At 43.4% G+C, this 21665-nt stretch overlaps 2 protein-coding genes across 6 annotated transcripts in view; one reads left to right on the top strand and one right to left on the bottom strand.

Moving 5' to 3' along the window:
- PDK3 (pyruvate dehydrogenase kinase 3) overlaps window positions 1-8868 on the top strand; it is a 54328-nt gene extending 45460 nt beyond the window's left edge. For both annotated transcript variants that reach the window (XM_053971587.1, XM_053971588.1), the window contains exons 10-11: window positions 2486-2599; window positions 3643-8868. In XM_053971587.1, the coding sequence (XP_053827562.1) occupies window positions 2486-2599; window positions 3643-3786 (258 nt within the window). In that variant the 3' untranslated portion in view covers window positions 3787-8868. The remainder of the gene's footprint in view (window positions 1-2485; window positions 2600-3642) is intronic.
- A 4982-nt stretch (window positions 8869-13850) lies between these two features.
- Window positions 13851-21665, bottom strand: part of PCYT1B (phosphate cytidylyltransferase 1B, choline) — a 31694-nt gene continuing 23879 nt past the window's right edge. The window contains exons 8-9 of one of the 4 annotated variants that reach the window (XM_053971589.1): window positions 18867-18959; window positions 13851-16779 (exon numbers count right to left, since the gene is read on the bottom strand). In XM_053971589.1, coding sequence (XP_053827564.1) covers window positions 16573-16779; window positions 18867-18959 — 300 coding nt within the window. In that variant the 3' untranslated portion in view covers window positions 13851-16572. Of the gene's footprint in view, window positions 16780-17331; window positions 17648-18866; window positions 18960-21665 lie in introns of those variants that run through there. The other 3 variants (XM_053971591.1, XM_053971590.1, XM_053971592.1) reach the window with 3 other exon arrangements.

The following is a 21665-nucleotide window of genomic DNA, read 5'->3' as shown; positions in this document are numbered from 1 at the left end:
TCCCTGTCATTGCAAATGTTGTTTAAATCCTGCTGAGAAACCTTGTTACCATGGCAGCATTCACATTCTAGCAGATCTTAGGTTCATCTGCAGTGCACATAGAGTACAGATTAAAACACATGGTCATGTTTATTGATAGTAGGTTTTCTTAGGGAATTTAATGTTTCTCTCTCTGACAGCATTTGTTTATAGCAGGAGAAACATGGCTTAAATTAGTTTTAATTAAAATCTGTCAATGCTGGTAACACAGAAATGTAATAACTTCCTTTTTGTTTAATGTATACCATAACATTTAATGATAAATTTGCTCTAAGGAGTTTTCCTTTCTCAAGGCAGATGTGCCATCATGGACTGTTCTGTTCTCTAGGTCAAGCACAGATCTATGTAGTAAACACCTCTTGTTAATTGTCTTTTGCAAAATAGACCCTTTGCAGGGCCAGGATTTAACAAGGTACTCACCTGGGGTCTCTTGTCTCTGCATTTTTTTCAAGTTACCTGGTTTGGACAGCACCCTAAAGGCAGTGCACAGAGAGGCTGGCAGGAAATGTTTGAAAGAGGCCTGTATCAAATAATGATGTGGGCTAGCACATCATCAAAAGAGCATAAAGGAAGAGGAGACAAACAGAAGTTGGCTTTTAAGGAGGGGTGGTTCTGGAGTGAGGAAAGTAAAAAGTGTTTTCAGTATTGTTTGATATTGCCCTTTACTTGAGGTGATCCTTGGGGCATGGACTGTCCACAAGTTGCCTTTTGGTCGCTGTGCTTTATAATTTCTCTAATGTATTTATTATCCAGTCTCTAGGAAGAGAGGAGGTCAACTTTTGACTTTTTTTAGTTATTTCTAAGACAGCCAAATCAATTTTGTAGAGGTTAAGAAAGAAATCTCTGAAGTTTCAAGGCCAGGTGTTTGAAAGTGATGCATATGTCTCTAGTGGGAGATGAAATTTCTTTTTGAGAAATTTAGAACGTGATGTTGGGAAAAGTGCAGCTAAACAACTGTTTTAACTCTGTTAATGGACACTAATAGCTATGACAAGCAGTGTGAAAAGGGCATATTTGGCATTTTTGTGTCTCATTTTGCTCAGACGAACTGAGCGTGCAACTGTAAACCAATTTAATACTAAATATAGAATTCTGTAAAAACAAGGCAAAAATGGCCGAAAGATACTGTAAGAGCAAGAGAATTTGTCATGGACACTGTAGTACAAGTTCTTTAATGTTCACTTTTCCCTCAAGGGATTTCCTGTCAAGTGATGCCACATATTAGCTGTACATAATGTTTGCAAATTCTTCGTCTTAGCATTCTATTTTGTATCATTTTAGGCTTTTGTTTATAAAATTCAGGGCATATTTATCACTTTTCTGGCAAGTTGCTTTTGTAGAAATATTATTATGGAATTAATTTATTGTTTTTCTGAAAGCTTCAAGTATCTATTTTTTGTTGTAGTCCACCCATATTACCTTGCCTTGTATATGTTTGGGTTTTTTTCCAAATGCTTCTGTGTTTGGAATAGTTCCTTTATTGCACTGGATAGTCCTGAAAAATTCAGGTGGGATTTGGGCATAACCAAATAACCTTTTTTTGGCATAACCAACCACTGTGGTTCTCAGCACACAGCCAAGTCATCTGAAACAGTCATGTGTCATCCTTATTCCCTAGCTCCAGTTAGAGAGAATTGGAGGTTTTCTTACTTTTCTGACAAGAGAGGGTTGGAAGAGGTGCCATGTGATTGATCTTGTTGCAGGCATGGCTATGAATATTAGTTTTGTCAATTTAAAATCTAAACTTCGTACCCATCAAGTCCATTATGATTTGAAAATTGTGTGGACTGTACTGTGTCTCAGTCCACAGGAGATCATTCAGTGCTGTGGAATCCTGATCTTTTGTTAAACAGAGAGGATAATTTGCCTTGTATTAGTCTATGTGTTCCTCTGCAGGACTCTGCTGGTCTCTGTGGCATCAGCAGTCACTCAATAGTGTGACCTAGATGAAGTAGACAAGAGTTGTCTCTGGCTTTCTTGTGTAGTCTCCTAAGTCTGGAGATATTTGAGAGAACGATTGCAGGCTTGGGGGAGAAAAAATCTGCTGTCAGAACGCTGATTTTTTCCAAAGAAAGAATGCAGTACTACAGCAGTGGTCCCTCACAGTGAGGAAGCTGTGTAGAGCATTGGTTTACTTTGTTGGTTGCCAGCAGCATGTCTGGTATGCTGCACCTACCTGCCTCTGAGAAAGTGCAAATGGACAAGGGACTTCTAGCAAAGAACTCAGCCCTTCTTGTACTAAAAACTAATGCACAGGAAAAAAGGAGTTTGCTCAAAAGGCTGAATACGGACTTAGAGTATAAGCTGAGAAATAAAGGAAAACTTCAAAAAGAATTTTATACAAATCTTATATTTAGCTGTCCTCTCTTTTGTAAATTAATACAGAGATCTGTTGCACATTTTTAACTTTTCATCATGTTTTTCCTTTTGTCTCTTGTTTTTGCAGGCTGGGTTTGGCTATGGGTTGCCAATTTCTCGTCTTTATGCGAGGTACTTTCAAGGTGACCTTAAACTCTACTCAATGGAAGGTGTGGGTTCAGATGCTGTTATTTATTTGAAGGTATGAATTTCACCCTTTTATAAACTAGTAATGCAGTGCAGGTTGTTTGTAGCAGGTTCTTTTCACTCTTCAGCTTGTTTTCAAATTTCTTTTTGCTATCTTTGACACTTTTACCTAAATCTGTTACATAAAATCCTAAACCCCAAGGTTTTATATAATAGTCTGGCACTAATACTAGTTAGTTTGCTTTGATTTTTTTTCAGTCCCTTTGTTGGATTGTTGTATTTTGTTAATCTGTCATAAGTGGTGAATCTTCCAAGAACTGTGATAAGAGATAATTTTAGTTATCGCTTTTTGAGTCTAAGTTTTGGCCACAACAGAAATGACAAGTCTATTGGCCAACTCTTGACTAGTAAATAAGTTCTATTCTATGAATTTCTTGATGCAACAGACTGTATTGCTCCTGTTATTTTTTGGGACAGCCCAGGCTACTCAGGGGCTAAAGGCTGACACTGCTTGAATTCCATCAGTCAGTTTAAAGAACAGAGTGTATAACTTGTTAAGGTTGTTGGCTTTGCACTGTCACTGTGCTCTGCTGTATATGGCAAGTGAGTTGTGGACTCCTCTGCTTCTGATGGGCTTGATCCTCTGCATGTGTGTGTGGAGGACGAGGGTCTGGCCTTTCTCAGAGGAAAAAGGTGGCCCAGGGCACTGAACTGGGTCAGCCCCACAGGTCAGTGTGCTGGCAGAGCCCAAGTGCATTGGGGAGGGGAAGTGTTGGAGTAGCTGTCTGCTTTATGTCAGTGACAAATCTCACTAAAATGTTTCTGACCAAAAATCTTTTTCTTGCCATCTGTGTAGACACCACTCCCTGGAAAGAAGGGAAGTATTTTTCAATGCTATTATTTTCTTTGAACTTTGACTGTGACTTTGAGTATAACTAGAGCTACTAGTCATAGCTCAAGTATTTTCAAAGTAGTGCTGTGACATGCAACACTGTGACGCTTGTTGGGTACAGAAGTTGTAACTGTAGAACTCCCCAGAGTATCACCTTACTCTTGTATCTCCAGCGATACCTAACCATTGCTTTTGTTTCTCCATAGGCCCTTTCAAGTGAATCATTTGAAAGACTTCCTGTTTTTAATAAGTCAGCATGGCGGCACTACAAGACCACACCTGAAGCAGATGACTGGAGCAATCCTAGCAGTGAACCAAGGGATGCTTCTAAATACAAAGCTAATCGATAATTTGCCACCTTTTGTCTCTGTTGGAGATGACCTCTGCATTCAGTATAAAGTCTCTGCTTTGTTCCAAAATCCTTCAAACCACAGTAGCTAATTACTTCCAAACAAAGACCTAATCAGGGCATTGAAAATAGTAAGAACAAAGTGATGATTGGGACTTGAAGGAAGGCACTGAGCACGTTTGGTATGTGAATCCTGTGTACTTCACCAGAATATGCTTGGTTGCTTCAGTCATGCTTTGACAAAAGGGATCGCACTGTGATTGCACTTAGGAACACAATGTTGTAACAAAAAGATACTATTTGAAGTGGCCAATTCTTATTCAAATGTACGGATTGGTAAGATGTGCAGAATCCCTTAAAGTGGTGAATAGTATCTTGCACAGCAATATGGTGTAAGAGAAAAATTCTAACATAGTTAAATGTGTGCTTCATGCATTTTGTATTGCACAGTGTCACCCCGAAGAGAAAATCCCTTTGAGCTCTTCTGATCTTATCTCTAGTGAGTTTATAAATGCATAGTTTTAAGAAGGGTTGTGCAGCTTTAAACTGATGCTTTCTCCAAATTCCCAAACCCATTTGTCATGTGCATACAAAAGTTGTGTTGTTACAAGATGGTAGGACTTCCACTTCTTGGTATGCAACTTAATGATTTTCTTGACACAGAAATGCATTTCTATGCGTTTTTCCTTGTTTTGAGGAAAGCTCCTAATTAGTTAGATCATCTCTTCATACAAGAAATTCTGTCAATACAGGGGCAGGGGGTAATTCAAGTTCCTATTTGCTTATCATTTTAGAGGAATTGGGGAGGAGAGAGAAATACTGAGAGGCCAGACAGCCAGTCATACAAATGAATTTGCCTTAAGAATGTTGGTTGCTTGAAACCTAATTAGTTTAAAACCTGTAAATAGTTTGCAAAGTTATTTATACGTTCAATGTCTGACTACAGTCTGGTAATCTGAATTTGTAGTGTATATAAAGATGTTGTACACCAGCTTTTGGAACATGTCATTGGTCTAAGTACATGAAACTGGAAATACAGTAGAAATGGGAGGGACAAAATGTGGCCAGTACCTGGTTTAAGTTAGAAAATATCAAAGATGAAAAAAATCCAAATAATTTTCCCTTAAATTTATCGTAAGGGTCATTGCTGACTATTAAAAAACTTTTCTTTACAAAGTCTTTGCCAAATGCTTTTTCTGATACTATGGCCTTTCAGAAAAAACAGTTAAATTTAGAAGTTCTGGTGATACATTAGCTGTGGCAATAAAGTAGATGAGTTGTAAGCAGCTCTGATGCACCCTCAATTTCTCTTAGGTGTTTTGATATTTTTTGGAAAGCTAATAGAGATTTTAGCGTGGAAAAGTGAAACTTGTTTACTGAAATTGTGGGGGAACTGTCCCTTTTGTCCTCCCAGTATTTATTTTTATAAGGAACTGATTTATTAGGGAAATGCTGAGAAATTCCTAGGTATTTTAAAAAAAGAAAAAGAATCCTAGTTTGACTTAACAATAGTACTTTGCACTTCATAGCACATCTCATTGAAGGATTATAAAGTGCTTTGAGCAATAAACTCCATAGAGCCCCATTTCTGAGGAGTCGAAGTTCTTGCCTTGCCTGTTGCAGCGAGTTCCTGAACGTGTGTGAGCAGTGGATGAGCTCACAGGGCTCGAGGTCCTGTGGGTGTTCCCACACACAGGGACTGGGATCAGGCCCATGGGAGCGCCGGGTCCTTGTCTCCACGGGCTGCTGCCCTTCCCTGCGGATCAGGTGGCAGCTGGGCAGCTGCTGAAGGCTCTCCCCCCTGGTCAGCTGGGCAGTGCTGCCCTCAGAGCCCCCTCTGCCAGAGGCAGGAAGAGGAGGGGGCTGATGGGGCCCTCCCGTTCCCAAACTGGACTTGTTTGGCCCTGGCCAGAGGATCTTGGCAGGGCACGGTGAGGGTGTGACACGTGTGGCCTCCAGAGCAGCAGCTTCCCAGCGCTGCAGGCACTGCTGCAGAGAAGGCAGGTTGCTATTCAAGCTGTGGTGGAACTAAGGGAATGGTTTGACTGAAACACTGGTTGCAGGTCACATCTACTAAAATGTAGTCATTTATCTTCTGCCCCCACCTGTAACTTCGTACTGTTTTTAAAATTATTTCAAGTTGTGTATGTTTTATAGTAATTGCAGAGGAGATTTTGGTTAAAGATAGAAATTTGTGATGAAACTGATATTTCCTTGGTTGAATGTGGTGTGTTTTTTATAGAACATTACCCAAAACATTCCGAGGAATAAGGTAGTCTACATAAGAAACTTGAGTTTCAGCTTTTGTTAGAAATTGTATTTTGAAGTAGTAAATCCTGACCTGTTTTGGCTGTCTCCTTATACATGACGAGGAGAGGGAACAGAAAGCAAAGGAAGGATGCTGACACATTGGACTTGTTCTCATGATGTGCTGTAGGCCATGGGAGCCATGGGATGTAAACCATGGAAAGTGTGAACAAAAGCTGAAGTTACCATGGAGGACATTATGGTGTGTTAGTGATGTCACTTGATCCACAAAAACAACTGGCTGCTTACAGGACTGGAGTGCTCCAGTACTTGAAAACTGAACTCCCCTGAAATGACACCTATTTCCAAGAACCCTGAGCTTGTACAAACACCTCAAAAGAGCAGGCTGGAGCACAAGGAATTAATTTTCTTTCCATTCCCCAAGGTCTTTATGGGGGCATTACAATGAATATGAGAGAGAAGCAACTTTTCTTCTCTCCAATCTTGTCCAGGCAGCCTATGCTTTAGTGGCAATCCCAGATGTGCCATCAGTTGTTCCCCACTCATTGTCCTTGTGCCATGCTTCTGCTTAGAGGTATTAGTCTGAAAACTGTTTTAGGAAGCAGCAGACCTTCAGTTAGGAGAGGGTTTTTCAATGGCTGTGCCTGAAAAATGAGCATGGGTGGGTTTTTAATATGGCTGGTTTAACTACAGATAACTGATTTTTTTTCTGTTACTTCTACCTTTGATTAGAATATCTTAAAACTATGTTTTAATATCTTGGGGCTGTTAATTCCAAACTTTCTGATTATACAAAAGTGTATTTCCTTTTTATGAATTTCAGAGTTCTGGCTTGCTGATGTCATTGCAACCTGCTTGTCTTGACTTACAGCACACATAAATACAAAAAAAAATGTTTTCAGTGAAAATGTTCCTTACCTGTTGTGTTTATGATTAACAAATTGAACAAGAGATTGCTCCTTGATTCTTCCTAAGAATTTACAAATAACTTCTCTATGTCATAGTGTAACAAATAGTTTACTTTCTGTCCATTGTGCATTTTTCTGGTGTATATGTCTTGAATGTAATTTTATTAATCCTCTGCCTAGTTTAATATTAATAGATATAGAAGTCTGTCCAAATCATGTCCATATTTGTGTTCCTGCTTTTCTAGGCTTTGTTTTGGGGCAACAAGGGGTCTTTCAGAGTCTGCATTTGATGAGAAATATTCAGAAAGTACCAAAATACTTCTTTTGCAACTCAGGTGCAGTCTTTGCCTGTGTAATTGACTATGATGACCTAGGAGAGCACAGAGAAAGTCTTTGTCCTGCTGCAGTCTGTGCTACCTCTTGGGCAATGTTTAAAGCAGGTCCATTGACACATGCTTAAAGAATATGGATATCAATTACAGTGTTCTTGGAAAACTCAGGCTACTTTTTGGCTATGAAAGGCTACATTTACTGCTACAACTGGGTAGCATTCTTTTCTTTGTCCTCAGTAGCATTTGCTTTGATACAGCTGTTCACTTTCTCTAAGAAGTGAGCACGAGTGATCTTTAGTGCAATCTCCCATTCACCTTCACCCAGACATAGTATTTAAGGTGATATCTTGACCTCATGGAAAAGGTTTCCTCCCCCCTCACCTTATTAATAGGTACCTCTAGATCCTTATGTGTGAGGTGCTGCACAAATGGTCAAGATTCATGAAAATAATTCTGTAGAAAACACCCTGAATGTTCAGTGTTAGTATTTATCTTGAGGAAAACCAGGCCCCATTGTAGTGTTCCCCTTCCTTGCTTGTTTCCAGGTTGCCATGGTTTCTGGTAGCTCTTCCTTGCTTCTTCCTGGCATCCACACCTGTCTATGGATTCACATATGGAAATGTGTTTTTGCTGAAGTTAAGAGAATATGATGGCACGTGACAGAACGATGTGTTACTGACTTCAGAGGTTGAGTTTGTTCACAAATGAGGAACGTAGCTATAAATTGTGTAGTGACTTCAGGGCCAAGTCTTGCAAATACTTGCAAAAGTCAACAGTGTATGAGAGGAATGCCACTTAAATGAATGTTCTCAGGATCAGGACTCAGGCTGTTGATATTAATTTGAAACAATGAAGATTTGTGTAATTGAAGTGGCTTTCTAATTAAAAATAAATAAGAAAATTTAAAGTTCATGTGCTTTAATTGCAGCATTATGTTGCCTTAAAAGTCTTCAGAAATCAGCATAGTGAACTTGTTTGCTTATTAAATCTGGAGGGGTTTTCATGTGGTACTAGAAGGATTGATGAGTGTATGATAATTCTGACATTGTCCTTCTGGTGTTAATTGCTTTATTGCTTTTTTCCCTTTGAATTGAATACTGCCAAGAGGTGTTGGACACAGTCCTTTGAAATCTGTGCCCTCTGCAGGTCACATCAGGCAGGGATTGTCCTCAGGGACTTGCAGGCTGGCTCATCTCACATGGAAGGTGTGCTGACCCTACACTGGCATGTGATGAGTTTGTCATGTGGGTGGAAATGAAGTCCCTTTGTTCCCAAGCTCAGGTATGGGACAGCTCTTCCTGCTGATCTGCTCTGTGTTGCACCTGGCAAACATGAGGGAAAGTGCTCTTGTGGTGCCTTTCCTCTCAGGTGGCATTGTTTGAATCTACTAAACCTGTAATGGAGGAGTGAGAAGGTATTTTTTCATGAGATTACCTGGCGATATTTTAAATTTATTTTTAAATATTCTGATACTTGTCTTGTTTCTGGTCTATTACCTGTGTATTTGACTTGTGTATACTCTTATTTTCCTTTTCTCTTTCTGTGGTTGACAAATAAAATTATGTAAAAACTATATCTTGACATTTTTAAGGGACTGGTTTGGTTTCACATAGTATGGAGCTCAGTTTGTGATTTGGCAGTCCAAGGTCCATTTCTCACATGCCTACAGAGGACCACCCTCAGAGAGATGCACTTGGGAGCTCAAGAGGAATTTTAGCACATGAGCAGCTTTTGGGTTTGGTTTTTTTTCTGCTATATAAACCTCCCAAATTCTCTGATTATTCTTAACAGCCAAAATAGCTCTTAGAAACAGATCTATAATACCCAAAAATTTCTTCAGCGTTCCATATGCATTTTTAAGTTATTCAGGAAAATGAAAAAACCCAAAGTTTGTTACCGAGCAGTTCCAGAGCAGGAAAGTGCTTGGGGACCCATCTTGCTTGGCTCGTTAGCTTTCTTATTAAGTAATAAATGAGGCTCCAGATGGCCAGATTTTGCTAGAACTGAGATAATTTTTGTTTCAGATTGAGAATTTATTTTAAAACTTCAGCTGAGAAGAAATCTGTGTTGTACTTTCTCATTGCTTACCATTTGCCATGACGGGGTATTCACAGGAGCTGAGTAGTTAATTAAGTAGCTCAAAATTGCAAAATGTGTCAGCGTGTACTGCATGTTTGATAGCTGCTGCCTGTAGAAGACAAAGCAAACAGTTGCAGCAGCAGTATAATGAAGATTTATGGCTTTAGGACACAGACATATGTGGAGAACAATTTGTAATAAGGGATCAGTTTCTTGTTATACAATTCATGCCTTTTTTAGATGTTGTAGACTTAGTACTTCAATTTGTTGTTTTCAGTGGAAAGAAGTCTTGCAGTAAACAGTTTCTAAATGAAGCGAGACATATAAAACATGTCAGGCATGCTTGATAGGAAAAAAATAAACTTTTTTAAAATGTAAGATCAGTTTATATTCAAGATCTAACTCAGAGGCTGTTTTTACTTGAAGCTGTTGTACTATCTTGTCTGGGAGTTACATGGAATGTAGTAAATAATGCCTGCTGTGTGTTGTCAAAGAGCAGCAGACATTTAGAAATGGTGCCACAGCAATCCTGAAGTCCTTTTCTGTCCTAGTGACTTGCTTAATTTTTGTATTTCTTTGGCTCAAGCTACTCTCCTCACAGGTCTCCTGGTGCAAAGGCAGTAGGCACATCACTGTGCTTCTGCCAGTGTGCAGCTGCAGCCAGCATTTGAACATTGTAAAACGATTTTCTGTTTTGCTCTGCCACTGTAGATTCTTTTCCTGAAATAAATAAATGTGCAGATACCTGCAATACACTGATTTAAAAGATCATTTCAGAAGAGAACTTCAGTTCTTCCCATTTTCAAGGTCCCATGTTGACTGTTTGGTATTTGGAAAGCTTTCAGAGGAGTTTCATTGAAGTGCTTGTGGCTGTGGGAGCTGATGTTGCACACTGTGCCATGAGAGCTGTCCTGGCAGACTTGGGCCTGTGGGTGTGCATGGCTGCCCCAGAGCACCTTCCTTGCCTGATCCAGTTGGCTCTTCACCCTTTGGTTAATAGATCTCTTTGTGGACATGGAATGCTTGATATGGGTCCTTGGGGTGGTGGTGGAGGTCCAACGCTCGAGGCATGGTCAGGTTTGCACTGAGGTAAAGTGGCTCTGTGTGTGTGTGTGCCAGGTGTGAGTCACAGCTGTGTGGTAGCTTCTCTTTGTTGTTGCACTAAAGGTTAATTTTTCCCCCCAGGGAAACAAATCTTCCTTCTTTGTTCTTATAGCTGGGTGTCCCTTCAGTGAATGGGTGTCTGTGGTCAGTGTGAGGCAGCACTTGAAAACTGCCTGTGTAAAACCGCAGGGTCCTGCATGTTGTAATGGACAAGGCTGCCACTCACAAACTATTCACAAATAGCCATTTGTGATGGGTGAAGAGGTTGGAGTTCTGCTTTGTTGTGGTCTTTTGAAACTAATTTTGTCTTGCTGTTAGCACTCAAATACATAATGAATCTGAACTTTTGGGTTCTTGGTAAACAGTTGAGGAAAACATGCAAGAAGATGTCTTGGGTAGTTCTCTGTGGGTACAATTTCATTCAGGTCAGAATGGCTGGAGTCAGTTCTGCTGATGGCATGGTACCACCACCACCCATTGCATAATGGCTGGGTTTTAATTAGCTCCTGTGTGTTTTAGCTCTACATTCTTAGTGACAAATGGATTTGACTTCCCAAAGTGGAAATTTAAAGGTGTCAGAATAGAGGTGTTTGACCTCACAGCATTATTTTTTCCGCCATTTCTTTAAAAGATACAGACTATGAGCTTGTGGGTTTTCTAACAGTTCTTCATGTTCCCTCTGTGGCTCTGGTACCAGGTTTGTGCTGTGGGGTCACTTGAAGAAAAGGTTCTCTTGAGGAGGAAAAAGGAAATTAATACAAGCCACGCAAAATTTGTGATGCTATTTGAATTATATTTAATTTGGAACCAGCTATTCTAGGGGCATTTTATTAATTCTTATATAGGATATGGCTTTATGCAGTTTTGTTTGCATGTGAACAGTATGAATATTTAAAATGTTAGGTTGGTTCTTTTCTGGAATAAAGGCACTCATTTGTGAGAGGCCTTTTAGATAACCAAAGGGGGAACAAATGAAAATTTCCCCCAAGGAATAGCTTCCCATTTTGTTTTGGCATTTGGCTTTTAATGACATGCCACAGAAGTGCAAGCACAGGACACTGGTAAAAATGACGCTCATTAACTTTTAAGCTGATGATGATATAAACTATCTTAAATATGGCCAAGTAGCAAAGTAACTGGATCCCTACTGGTTAATATGTTAGTTTTGAAATGAGAGAGCTGGAGCCCAGTATGGTGTGTAGAACATTAAAATAACATCCCCTGTTGGTAATCAGAACTGGTCACTTGTAAAGAGCAGGTTATAATTAATCTGCTCTTACTGCGCAGATGATGCCTTTGCAGTTCACAGTCACTTCATTTTATGGAAAACCAGTCCTTGTAGAGAAATATAATTAGAGAATCACAAAAATATGGCTAAAAAAATACCACAAAACGTGTTGAAGAGGACATAATTTATTCTATCAAAGCTGTTTCTAGGATTTTAAGTATGTGTGAGACTTGATGTGCACATGCAGCCTGGTCGGTGCCACCAGGGAGGATTTTCCCTTTGAGTGTTCCTGCTGTCACGTGCTTAGGCACAAGAATAATTGAGATAATGGAACATTTTTGTCTTGAGTAATCCTGTTAAGTATTTAAAAAATTAAATTGTGTTTGTGTGAAAGGCAGAACTGCCTTACCTGGCTCAGAACTTGCAGTTCCCCATTCCTTGTTGAAGCAGGGATTGATGCTGTTGAAGAGAGTATCCAAAAGGAGATGGAGATAGCAGGTGTGAAAGAACTGTTTGAACTGGCCATGAGTAACTGCTGGGGCAGGGGAGTTCAGGTCTCATATTTGAGGAACTGGTTGTAACATGGGAGCCTGCTGCATTCTGCTGGAGATCCGGCAAACGTCCTAGGAAGCACCTCAGTTTTGCTGGAGTCTGAGCCCCACATTCCCCACTTAGCACAGTGAAAGTGCATGCCCAAAGGCTTTCAGTTATTTTTATTTCACGCTGTATCTGTCTCTTCTCCCCTCAGGAAGAGCCACGAGGCAGTGGCCTTGATTTCCATTTGGATTAGAAATGTTGATGCTGCCCTTCCTTACACTGGGAAAAGGCCTTCCTTTTGGAAAGAAAAGGGCAGAAAACACCTGTGTGTGTGCGCTTGTGGAAGACACATTGGGTTTTGAGAGGAAAGCAAACTCTTGTCAAAATCCAATAAGAAGAGATCTTAAGATGGTTTGGTACTTGAAAGGGCCTCCACGCAAGAGGCAAAGCCCTGGCTCCATTTTCTGCCTCACTTTCAGCTCTGTTTTATGAGAAGGTCGGGGAGTTACGTGGTATCATAGAGGAGACTTTCCATGATGGTTTGGTACCCTTTTACATGCAAGTTTACTGTAGCATCAAACCCTTCCTTCCTGCTGAGCTGACAGGCCTGGCATTGGTTCCTGGACAGCCTTGTTCCTGAGGGGTTTGCCATGAACCAAAACAAGGGTCTCCTCTGGGCTGGGCTGCACACCGTAAGCTCGCTCCCAGGGTATCTCCCAAGTGGTACCAAGGCACAGCTGAAAACAGACCCAAATCCATCTCAGGTCAAACAGGTAACCTTGTAATATTTGGGAGCGTTTTGGTGTAGACTCTGTGCCATTAAATAGTTTCTCTCCTATGCTCAATGATTTGGAAATTTGCTTTTTCTGTAATTAAAAATGTCTTGGCTAGGAAGTCTTGAGCCTCCATTTACTGTTTCAGCTTCTCCCTGCCTTAGGCAGGACTGTTGAATAAATAATCTTTAAAGCTGTTGCAGGTACTGACTTCTTACAGAAAGGACAAACGAGAAAGAGCAAAGCAGGAATACTGGTACACCAGACTGACTTGGTTCAGGGAAGAGTCAAGTCCAAAAGCCAGTGTCAGGATTTGTCCCTGTGGCTCATGTTTGCTGCTGCAGTTTTCCATCTGGCACAGCCATACATCATCTTGGCACCCACTGGAGCAACTCAGTTGCTGCTGGGGATGTTTTTCAGCAGTGGAACCAGAATGGCTGCAAAAGCAGAGTTTCTTTCTTCCACTTTGAAGTAAGAATTAAAATATTGGCTCCTGATTCCACTGTGCTGGGGCAAGGAAAAGAAGGTATCAGACTGCTGATGTCTAATACTGCAACTTTCCAGTTGGGACAAGCACTTCCTCACCTTCACCCACACTTTTCTGGCTGCAAGGTAAAGGCAAGGAGAGGTGATCCTCTTAGTGCAGAGAGCAGCAGAACTCAAACAGCAGCCTTCTGGGCATGCTGGCAGAGCTGCTCTTGTGGCTTTGTGGGGGCGTAAAGCCCTGGGCTACCAAGGATGGGGATGACAGGCATTGTGCCACCACTGGGGTTTCCTCTGCAGGTTGTGTTCATGTGTCCAAAGATGCTGTAAAATGAAGGGGAGAGGCAGCTGTGTCTGTCATACACTTTTTATTGTTCATGTGGAGCTTGGCTGATAAATAGGACTGAATTAAAGCAATACTTCTGAAAAGGAAAACCCAACCATGACTCAGAAGTGCAAAATTGCCTTCCACATGTCCAGACACAATGAGGTTCTGGTTTGCTGGAGACAGCACATGAATGTACCACCCGGGCAAAGGCTTCAGCTTAGTGATATCCTAAATGCAAACAGGAAACCTGGTACAGAATATGGCTTTGTTGCTGGGTAGCCACCTGTGACCCTGAGAAACAGCTTCTGTTAAAAACAGGTCACTGGTGAGTTTTTCTCTAGTTCCCATGTACAAGTTGTGGTGCTGTCTCCACTCAAATCACTGAGCAAGGGCTGCTGAACAGTAAGTGCTAGGAAAGTAAAATGAACAAAAAACAACGGTAAAAGCTAAGAACAAATCCTTGCCCACCTCCATTGCATTTGGATATGGCTCATACAACAGCACCAGTAGAAGCAGGCAGTTCCTGTGGTGGAGGAGTGTTTTGTGATGGGAAGACTTAAGATTTGCAAAGGATCAGAAAAACTAACAAGTGCATCCCAGGTATGAAATTACAGTAACAGGTTGCCTAAGGCTGAGAAAGGTCTTAATTGCATCGTCCCATCAGGCACACAGCTGGTGGCAGCTGAAATATCTGTGGCTGTCCCTTTGTACATTCCACCCTATTTCCTGCTCACCTGTTTTTGCAGCTCTGTGAAGGAACTAGCTTGACTCCAGAAGACAAAGTGCATGAGATGCTGTGTACTTGGTCTTGTGGTGGTCTGAGAAGTGTCTGGCAATGTGTTGCCAAAGAAAAATCAGTTACCTCGTAGTGGAGGAGGGATGAAAGCTGTAGGGAGTGAGCAGAGTGTGGGGCTAATTTGGTGCCTGGTACTAAGGTCTGTCATTTACTTGCCCAGAAGAGTGTCTGGAAAGGTGTCTACCGACCAAACAGGTCACCCAGCAAGGTAAGGACAGCAGCCAGGGGGTACTACTGCAGGCAAGCACAACCACCTCACATGCTTGGGCATCTTGGTCCCTCAGTTTTTTTTCTTAGAGAGATGTGGAGCCCTCCCTCCCCCAGCATTTCCTGTGCTGCCTGTGCAGGAAACCAGCAAATGTTGACTGGTGCTGCACACAGCAGTCAGCGTGTCCTGGTTTGCCGTTCCAGGCAGTGGTGGCACAGGAGTGTTGCTGTGGCTGCAGGCCCCTTCTCGGGCTGCCCGAGGCTGTGTCCAGCAGGCTGCCTGTGAGACAGGGACAGTGGCAGCCTTTACCTGCTGGCCTGGCACCAAAGCTACTGCTGGGCCACAGAGCCTCAAACGTGCCTGTGTGCTGAGGCAGCTGTGCCAGGCAAGCCTGGGAGCCAAATGGCATCAGTGGCATAGCCCCACCACAGCGCTGGGGGTTTCCTGCAGCTGTGGGGTGGAGCAGCCCCAGGGCTCAGGAATCCTGCCAGCTCCTGCAGGCACCTCAGCAGATGTCAGCTGAGGGACTGAACGTGGAACCAGATGTCAGGCAGGACTGGCTTTGCCAGCTAGGAAGATCAGCATTGAGGGGAGAACTTCACTTGTGTTTCTGCTTCAGGCTGTACACGTGTCATGGACAGAGAAAGAACATAGTTGTGCCTAATCCTGTTCAAAAAGTTTCCTTTTTTCATTTTTTTTCCTCCATATTAGTGTAGAGGAATAGCCTTGGGATCCTCTGCAAGGGTAGTGTGTCTGTGAACACATCTTGTCTGGAGTTTGATGAGAAGTTTGTACTGGCTGAGTACCATGTGACAATAGTAGTTTGCTCATCATTTGCTGATACATAGCTGGGAGCAGCAGGTTTTCCTAAGAGGCCACATCCCAAGGCCTTGGGATATTTTAATAATTCACCAGTAAAAACCATCAGCATCTTCAAACTGTCTTATTTCCTACATTCCAGCTATGGCTTTCTTTTCATTTACTTTCTTGCCTTCAAAGTGCAAAGCCAGGGAGCAAACCAGAAGTGATTAGGCAGTTGTTCAGGCACTAGGAACATGGAGAGTGATTTGATAAAGCAAAAAGCCCGACTCCTTATGTACACCCCGCACAGAGGCTTGGTCAACAAGCAGCACTGAATATGTTAAACGGATTTCCACCAACTTGCCTGGAGAGCTCTTCATTTCAGTGCATGATTTGGCCTTTGGGACAGATGTTATTCAAAAGGAAAAAAAACCCCAACTTTATTCCCAGTTTCTTAATACATGTGCTGCAGCAATGCCATTCCTTCACGTGCCAGAAGAGCTCAAGGTCAGCAGGGTACAATTGCATCTTCTCTCTGCAGGCTGCAGCCAGCACTTCCCTGTGTGCTGGGTCTCGATCAGGAGCCAGCTGGGCTCCTCCTGCCAGCCCCCCTTGGTGCAGAGCTCCCACGGGCCTGGCCTGGAGCAGCAGCTGGAAAGCAGCAAGACAGGGGCAGGAACTTGCACATGGGTGTGTTTTTCTGTCAGTCCCCGGGGCTGTGCCTGGCAAATGCTACTGGCTGGGCCTCCAGCACCGTGAGGGAGTGGGGATGGGATAAGCTCTTCCTGAGATCTCCCTTGCTGTGCTCCAGTTCATTTTTGACATCTCCCAGAGCACGATCCCTGCTGCCAGAGATACCCCTGGTGCTCCTCACGCTTCTCCCCATCCAGTGGTTGAGTTCATAGCTTGTTCTTCTGTCTCATGGTTAAAAAAATATATATTTTATTTTTCATCCTCATCTCCCTCGCTCATGCTGCTGAGGGAGGCAGAGGCAGCTTTTGGAGAAGAGGGAGGGGAGGTCTTATTGATGACCCAGGGTGGAGATGGAGAACGGGACGGAGAGCGGCCTCGTGTAGGACTGCTGTTTGGGCTCTGCCGGGGAGAAAAAGCCTGGAGCATTCGGCCGCTTCGTTCCTGGAACATCTGCTTCTGCAAAAGCAAAGTGAAAAGATGCTCTTTGAGTACTGCACAGAGGGGAAGGCTGTGGGCACGCAGGGGTTGCACTGTGCCTCTCACCGGGGAGTGAGCAGGGAGCCAGAGCACTGGAGCATGGCTGGTTTGCCTCTGCTGTGCTCATGATGACCTGGTCCTTGCATGCAAGTTTATTCCTCAGATGGGCCACCCCCAGTGTGAGAACACCGTGTGTACTGGCCTGAGCCACACATGGGGGACTCCCTTTGTGCACATATTGGTCACACTCTTGTCTTCAAAGGTCACTTTTCTACCTGAACACCCAATATTCCTAGTTCCTACAGCCTCTTCCTTCTAGAATGTTAGGAAGGACCACCCCTCTCCTCCTGAGCTTCCTAGCTTTCCCAGCCTTTATTCCTCTGTCCCTTCTTAAGGGAGACAGCCTGCTGCCTGCCAAGTACTGGCAGCCACTTTCCCAGCTCCCTGGAGCAGGCATGACCCAAACCCATAAATTGAGGGTGGAAATGTCAGGATTTGGGTGTCTGTTGAAAAGAGAAAACACTTGCAGGCTCTGTTTTGCTTGGAGCTTTATTGTCACTTTTGCTTTGTAAAGCTGAGTGGAGGCCTGCTAGAGTTGGTGGGGTGGAAGAGACACCTCTGCAGCCAAGCAATCTGCTACACTAAGGCAACTGCCTCTACTCATTAGCAGCAATGTGGCCTTGCGTCACGCTGGATTACGGAAGACATGGTGTGTGCTGCGCAGCTGCTGCAGGCTTCACATGGAAAACGCCAAACCCGAGTGCCCTGCTGCTCCTCCTGGGGATGGGGAGCAGGGAGCCTCAACCTTGGCTGAAGTACTGGCAGTTGAGTCACAGGCGATGCTCGGCTGAAAGGAAGATCCAGCCCCGACAAAGTTAAGTTACCACTAAGGACTGAGAGGAAAATACTTGTGCAGAATGTATGGGTTTGCCTGTTTTAGATGAGATCCAGCTTGCAGTTGCCCAGTTTTCATCTTGTTCCTATTCCCCTTCCCTCTGCAGTGACTGCCCTGTGCTGACACAGTATCTGGCTGCTCATCTTGTTCCTTCTCCTCCCCTTTGAAACTCAGTATTCGCTGCCAGCGGAGAGGCAGATGCTGGTTTCCCCCTCAGGTTTCTGGGTATTTGCTAAATCCCAGGGCGTAAAAATCAAGCAAAAAACCCGAACTTGGCTGTTCCTCTGTGAGCTCCCTCTCCTATCTACATTGCCATCACATTAGCCTTTATTGACTTACTTTTAGAGCCTGGATGTCACCGCAGTGCAGAGTGGCAGAACAGTTCCTGCCTGGAGCTACACTTCCCAAGGCTCTGGAGCATAAAAACCCCATGGTGTGTAACCTACCCCTGCACTACTGCTAGGTCCATATTAGTCAAGACTTCCTAAAATCTCGATAGTTAGCAGATGGTGGTTGCTCCTGATAAATGGTGCTAGGAAGCGTTTGGATGGGGGAGGATTTCTGCAGCTGAGAGCTGCAAGGATATCACCGGGGCTGGCAAAGCCCCAGAGCCTGTTTGCAATTCAGTGGTAGGGGTGCAAAATTTCTTTTTAGATCATGGAAATGTGAGGTTCTCTTGGCTTGTTTCACCCTCTCACTGAAGATAATCCCCAACAAAAAAAAAAAAAAAAACATGTTTGATACGAGATATCTTTTTCCTGGCCAATGAAAAGATTTTGACTGCCTTCTGCTTGTCACTTCTACTTCAACTCAGTGGCACAGTGGTGCTTTGTAGTGGTGTGGTGGCAGTGCTGGAGGACATCCAAGTGCCCCAGCCGGGCTTGGCCTGCACCATCCCATGTGGCTGGGAGTACTTGATTGTGCCTTAGCCACAGAGGCTAGGGATGGAAAGGAGAATCCCACCTTCCTGCTAAATCCCTCAGCCAGGCTGTAGGACACCTGCTTCCTAGGCCTTCAATGAAGAGTTTGTTGCTGGAACAAACTGATGCACTCACACCTTCAGCAGGGCAAGTGCCCAGCCCCTCCATGTTGTCTCCTGCATTAGTGCTGGAACCACCAGGCTGCTGGCTAAAACCACAGCTCTGCAGGAGGAGGAGGTGGTGTCACTCACCTGCCTCAGAACACCTCTTCTCTCCAGCTGTGCCCTAGCAGGATCAGTAAGCCATGCCCTTTGCAGGCAAGGAGCTCCTTGGGCCATTGGGTGCTGAAGAAGTAGAACAAGCATTAATGGCTTCCTTGGAGTGTTGGAGGGTTAGACAAGGCTGGATGCACTGTAGTCCTTTGCCAGAGGTAGGGAAATAATTTCAAAGCCTTGACTCAAGCAAATTCAGGTACACCCAACCAGTTTAGGGTTTGTTTTTGGCAAACTTGCTACTGGGAAAAAAATATTTTGCCTGTTTCTGAATTTTACTGCCTGTATGTTGATACCCCTTTGCTTTACAAAGCAAGTGCCAGCTGGGTGTCTGCTTTTGAGCTGCTGATTGTTCCAAGGCCATTTTAGGTCCAGGCTGCAGACAGGTGGTGTGGCCTAAACACCATCCCCAGGTTCCAGCTGCAACCTGTCTCACCTGAGACCCTGATGATGTCTGGGATGTGTCAGCTGTTTGGAAGGCAACCTTCCCCAAGTATCTCTCTGTGCTGAGCAGGGGGAAGCCAGCCCCTTGAAGGGACATCTCATCTGAAGGGACATTTCTGAGAGAGACTGGCACAGAAACCCTGCCCTGTGAGTAGTGCTTTCTCTCCACTGACCTCAGTTGTAGGTGCCTGCTGGTACATGTCTGAGAGGAGCTGGAATGAACACCTGCTCCCTGGAATGGTGTCTCTGCCATAAGGCCCTGCGTGCCAGGCAGTGTGGTGGTCCTGCCTCACATCACAGAAAGGTTTCGTGCCACACTAATCATTGTTTCTGACCTCTCTGTGACTCTCTTGCAGAAAACATATGCACAGGGGATTGCACAGGTGGGCAAAATTGCCAATGAATTACAGACATCTAGACATTTGAAAACTGACATTTTGACCTCTTTCACAAATAGGCATTTTTCTGTGGGTTACACAGCCCTTAAAATTGATGCTAGCCTAAAGTATATTATAATAATTATTTGTGAAATAATAATAGCATATTAATGGCATGCAAATTACTGATCTAGGAATCCAGCATGCCCATAACGATTCTTGTACTTTTAATGTCAACATTAAAAGCAACTTCTAACTAACAGTGATAAGGCAAATTAGCATTAATAACAGTTTTGACACTAATAGTAAGTTATCATTTTTTTAAAAGTCTTTCCTGTTGCCAAGGCTCAAACTGATTTTAAAAAAGCTACACCACCTCTCAGCTTGCTGTCACTGATGCTTTTCTTACAACACTGTGAAGAGATTTCATTCCTCTTGTTCTTAGCAAAGGTCCCTCTGATTGCGCCAGACTTACTCTGGCCAAACACTTACTCAGGAATTGAAACAAGAGTTTCAATTTGGTAAAATGTTTTATCAGCAAAGGTTTTTAAAAATGCCATTAGCATGCACTGTTGAGTGGGTAGAGCCAGGAAATAGGATCAATGCTTTTGAATTCTTTTCCTCTCTCTGTACAGTTAAACTTATCTCACCTCCTGTGAGTTTTACATACTCTGTTAGCATCAGCTTTAGTTCTTCAGCATGTATGGCCAAAGGACCATCCCACATGGGGAACACACCATGCTCTATGGGCAACAACTCACAGAGGAAGCTTCATGTGGACGTGGACAATGCAGGTAAACCTGGGCATTTCATCAGAAGAGTTGCCTTCTTGCCCTCCCCCAGGAACATGCCAGTGTCAGTGAACAAACTGCTATATGAGCTCACTGTTTGTGTGGCTGGGGCCTGTGTTGTTCAGTGATCACCACCTTTGTGTGGACAGAAGTAGCTGTATGATAGCAGTCTCTGTTCTGAAGCCTTCACAGCCTAATTTTGGGTTTTTCTCAACTGAGTGGTAATCAAATGGCAAGTCAGTGCAAAAATGAGAACTCCAGTAAGAGGCAGGCACTGCATGACTTGGTAGCACTGAGTTGTGACACAGCACTGATGTGTGTGCTGCTTAATTCACAAAAGCTTTGTGACTCTTCCTATGTGTTTGTTTACTAACAAAATAACCTGCTGAATTCCTTCCAACAGAAGGTGCCTTTTTCACTCAGAGTTTGCAGCCAGAGCAGTGTGTCTGAGATCGTGCCTGCACTGGAGGGTTTAGGCTTTCATCCAAACACAGACAAACTCTACATTCAATTTAAGCTTTCTTACTGGTTTCAATGCAGCAAAGAAAAATCATACAAGCAAACAAAGTTTCTTGAGGTTTGGCAAGCTGTCAGAACTGACAGATGGCGGGGGGGCAGGACTCTTTTGGGGCTCTGAAGTGTCACCAGCTCACCACTCAGTGCATGAGTTTGGTTTGAGCAGGTTTCTTGCCAGAAAGATGCTGCTGCAAATTCTGAACTGCCTGTCCAAGGCACTTGGAGACCTTTAGTAAATGGCTCTGTGAAGCCAGCACATACCAAGGAGAGCTTTGCAAGTGCTTCAGTCCCACCTGAACCTTCCCTGCTGTCAGTTAGATGAGCCTGAACTTGACAAGTAAAATAATTTCTTGGAACTTTACATCAGTAGTTTCTGAAGTTAGAAAATTATAAGCCTCTACTGCTGCATACAGACCAGGAAGAGAACTACTGAAAACCTTTTCAATGGTCCTGTTTTTCCTCACTACATCCAGTGTATAGCCCTGATGTCGGAGTAGTTGCATTTAATGCTAATGGGCCAATAGACTGTATTGGCCTGTTTGCTTGTATGGTGCTGTGATGCAGCTCTGCTGAACGCAGTATTATGTTCATCATCACACCTTCACAAAATACAGATTTCCCAAACAAGCAACAGCCAGAAGCAGCAAATC

Source organism: Vidua macroura, chromosome 2 (genome assembly GCF_024509145.1).
Source record: "Vidua macroura isolate BioBank_ID:100142 chromosome 2, ASM2450914v1, whole genome shotgun sequence".
NCBI classification, from domain to species: Eukaryota; Metazoa; Chordata; class Aves; order Passeriformes; family Viduidae; genus Vidua; species Vidua macroura.
The sequence above is the reverse complement of the archived record's forward strand: the minus strand, read 5'-3'. Positions and strand labels throughout refer to the sequence as shown.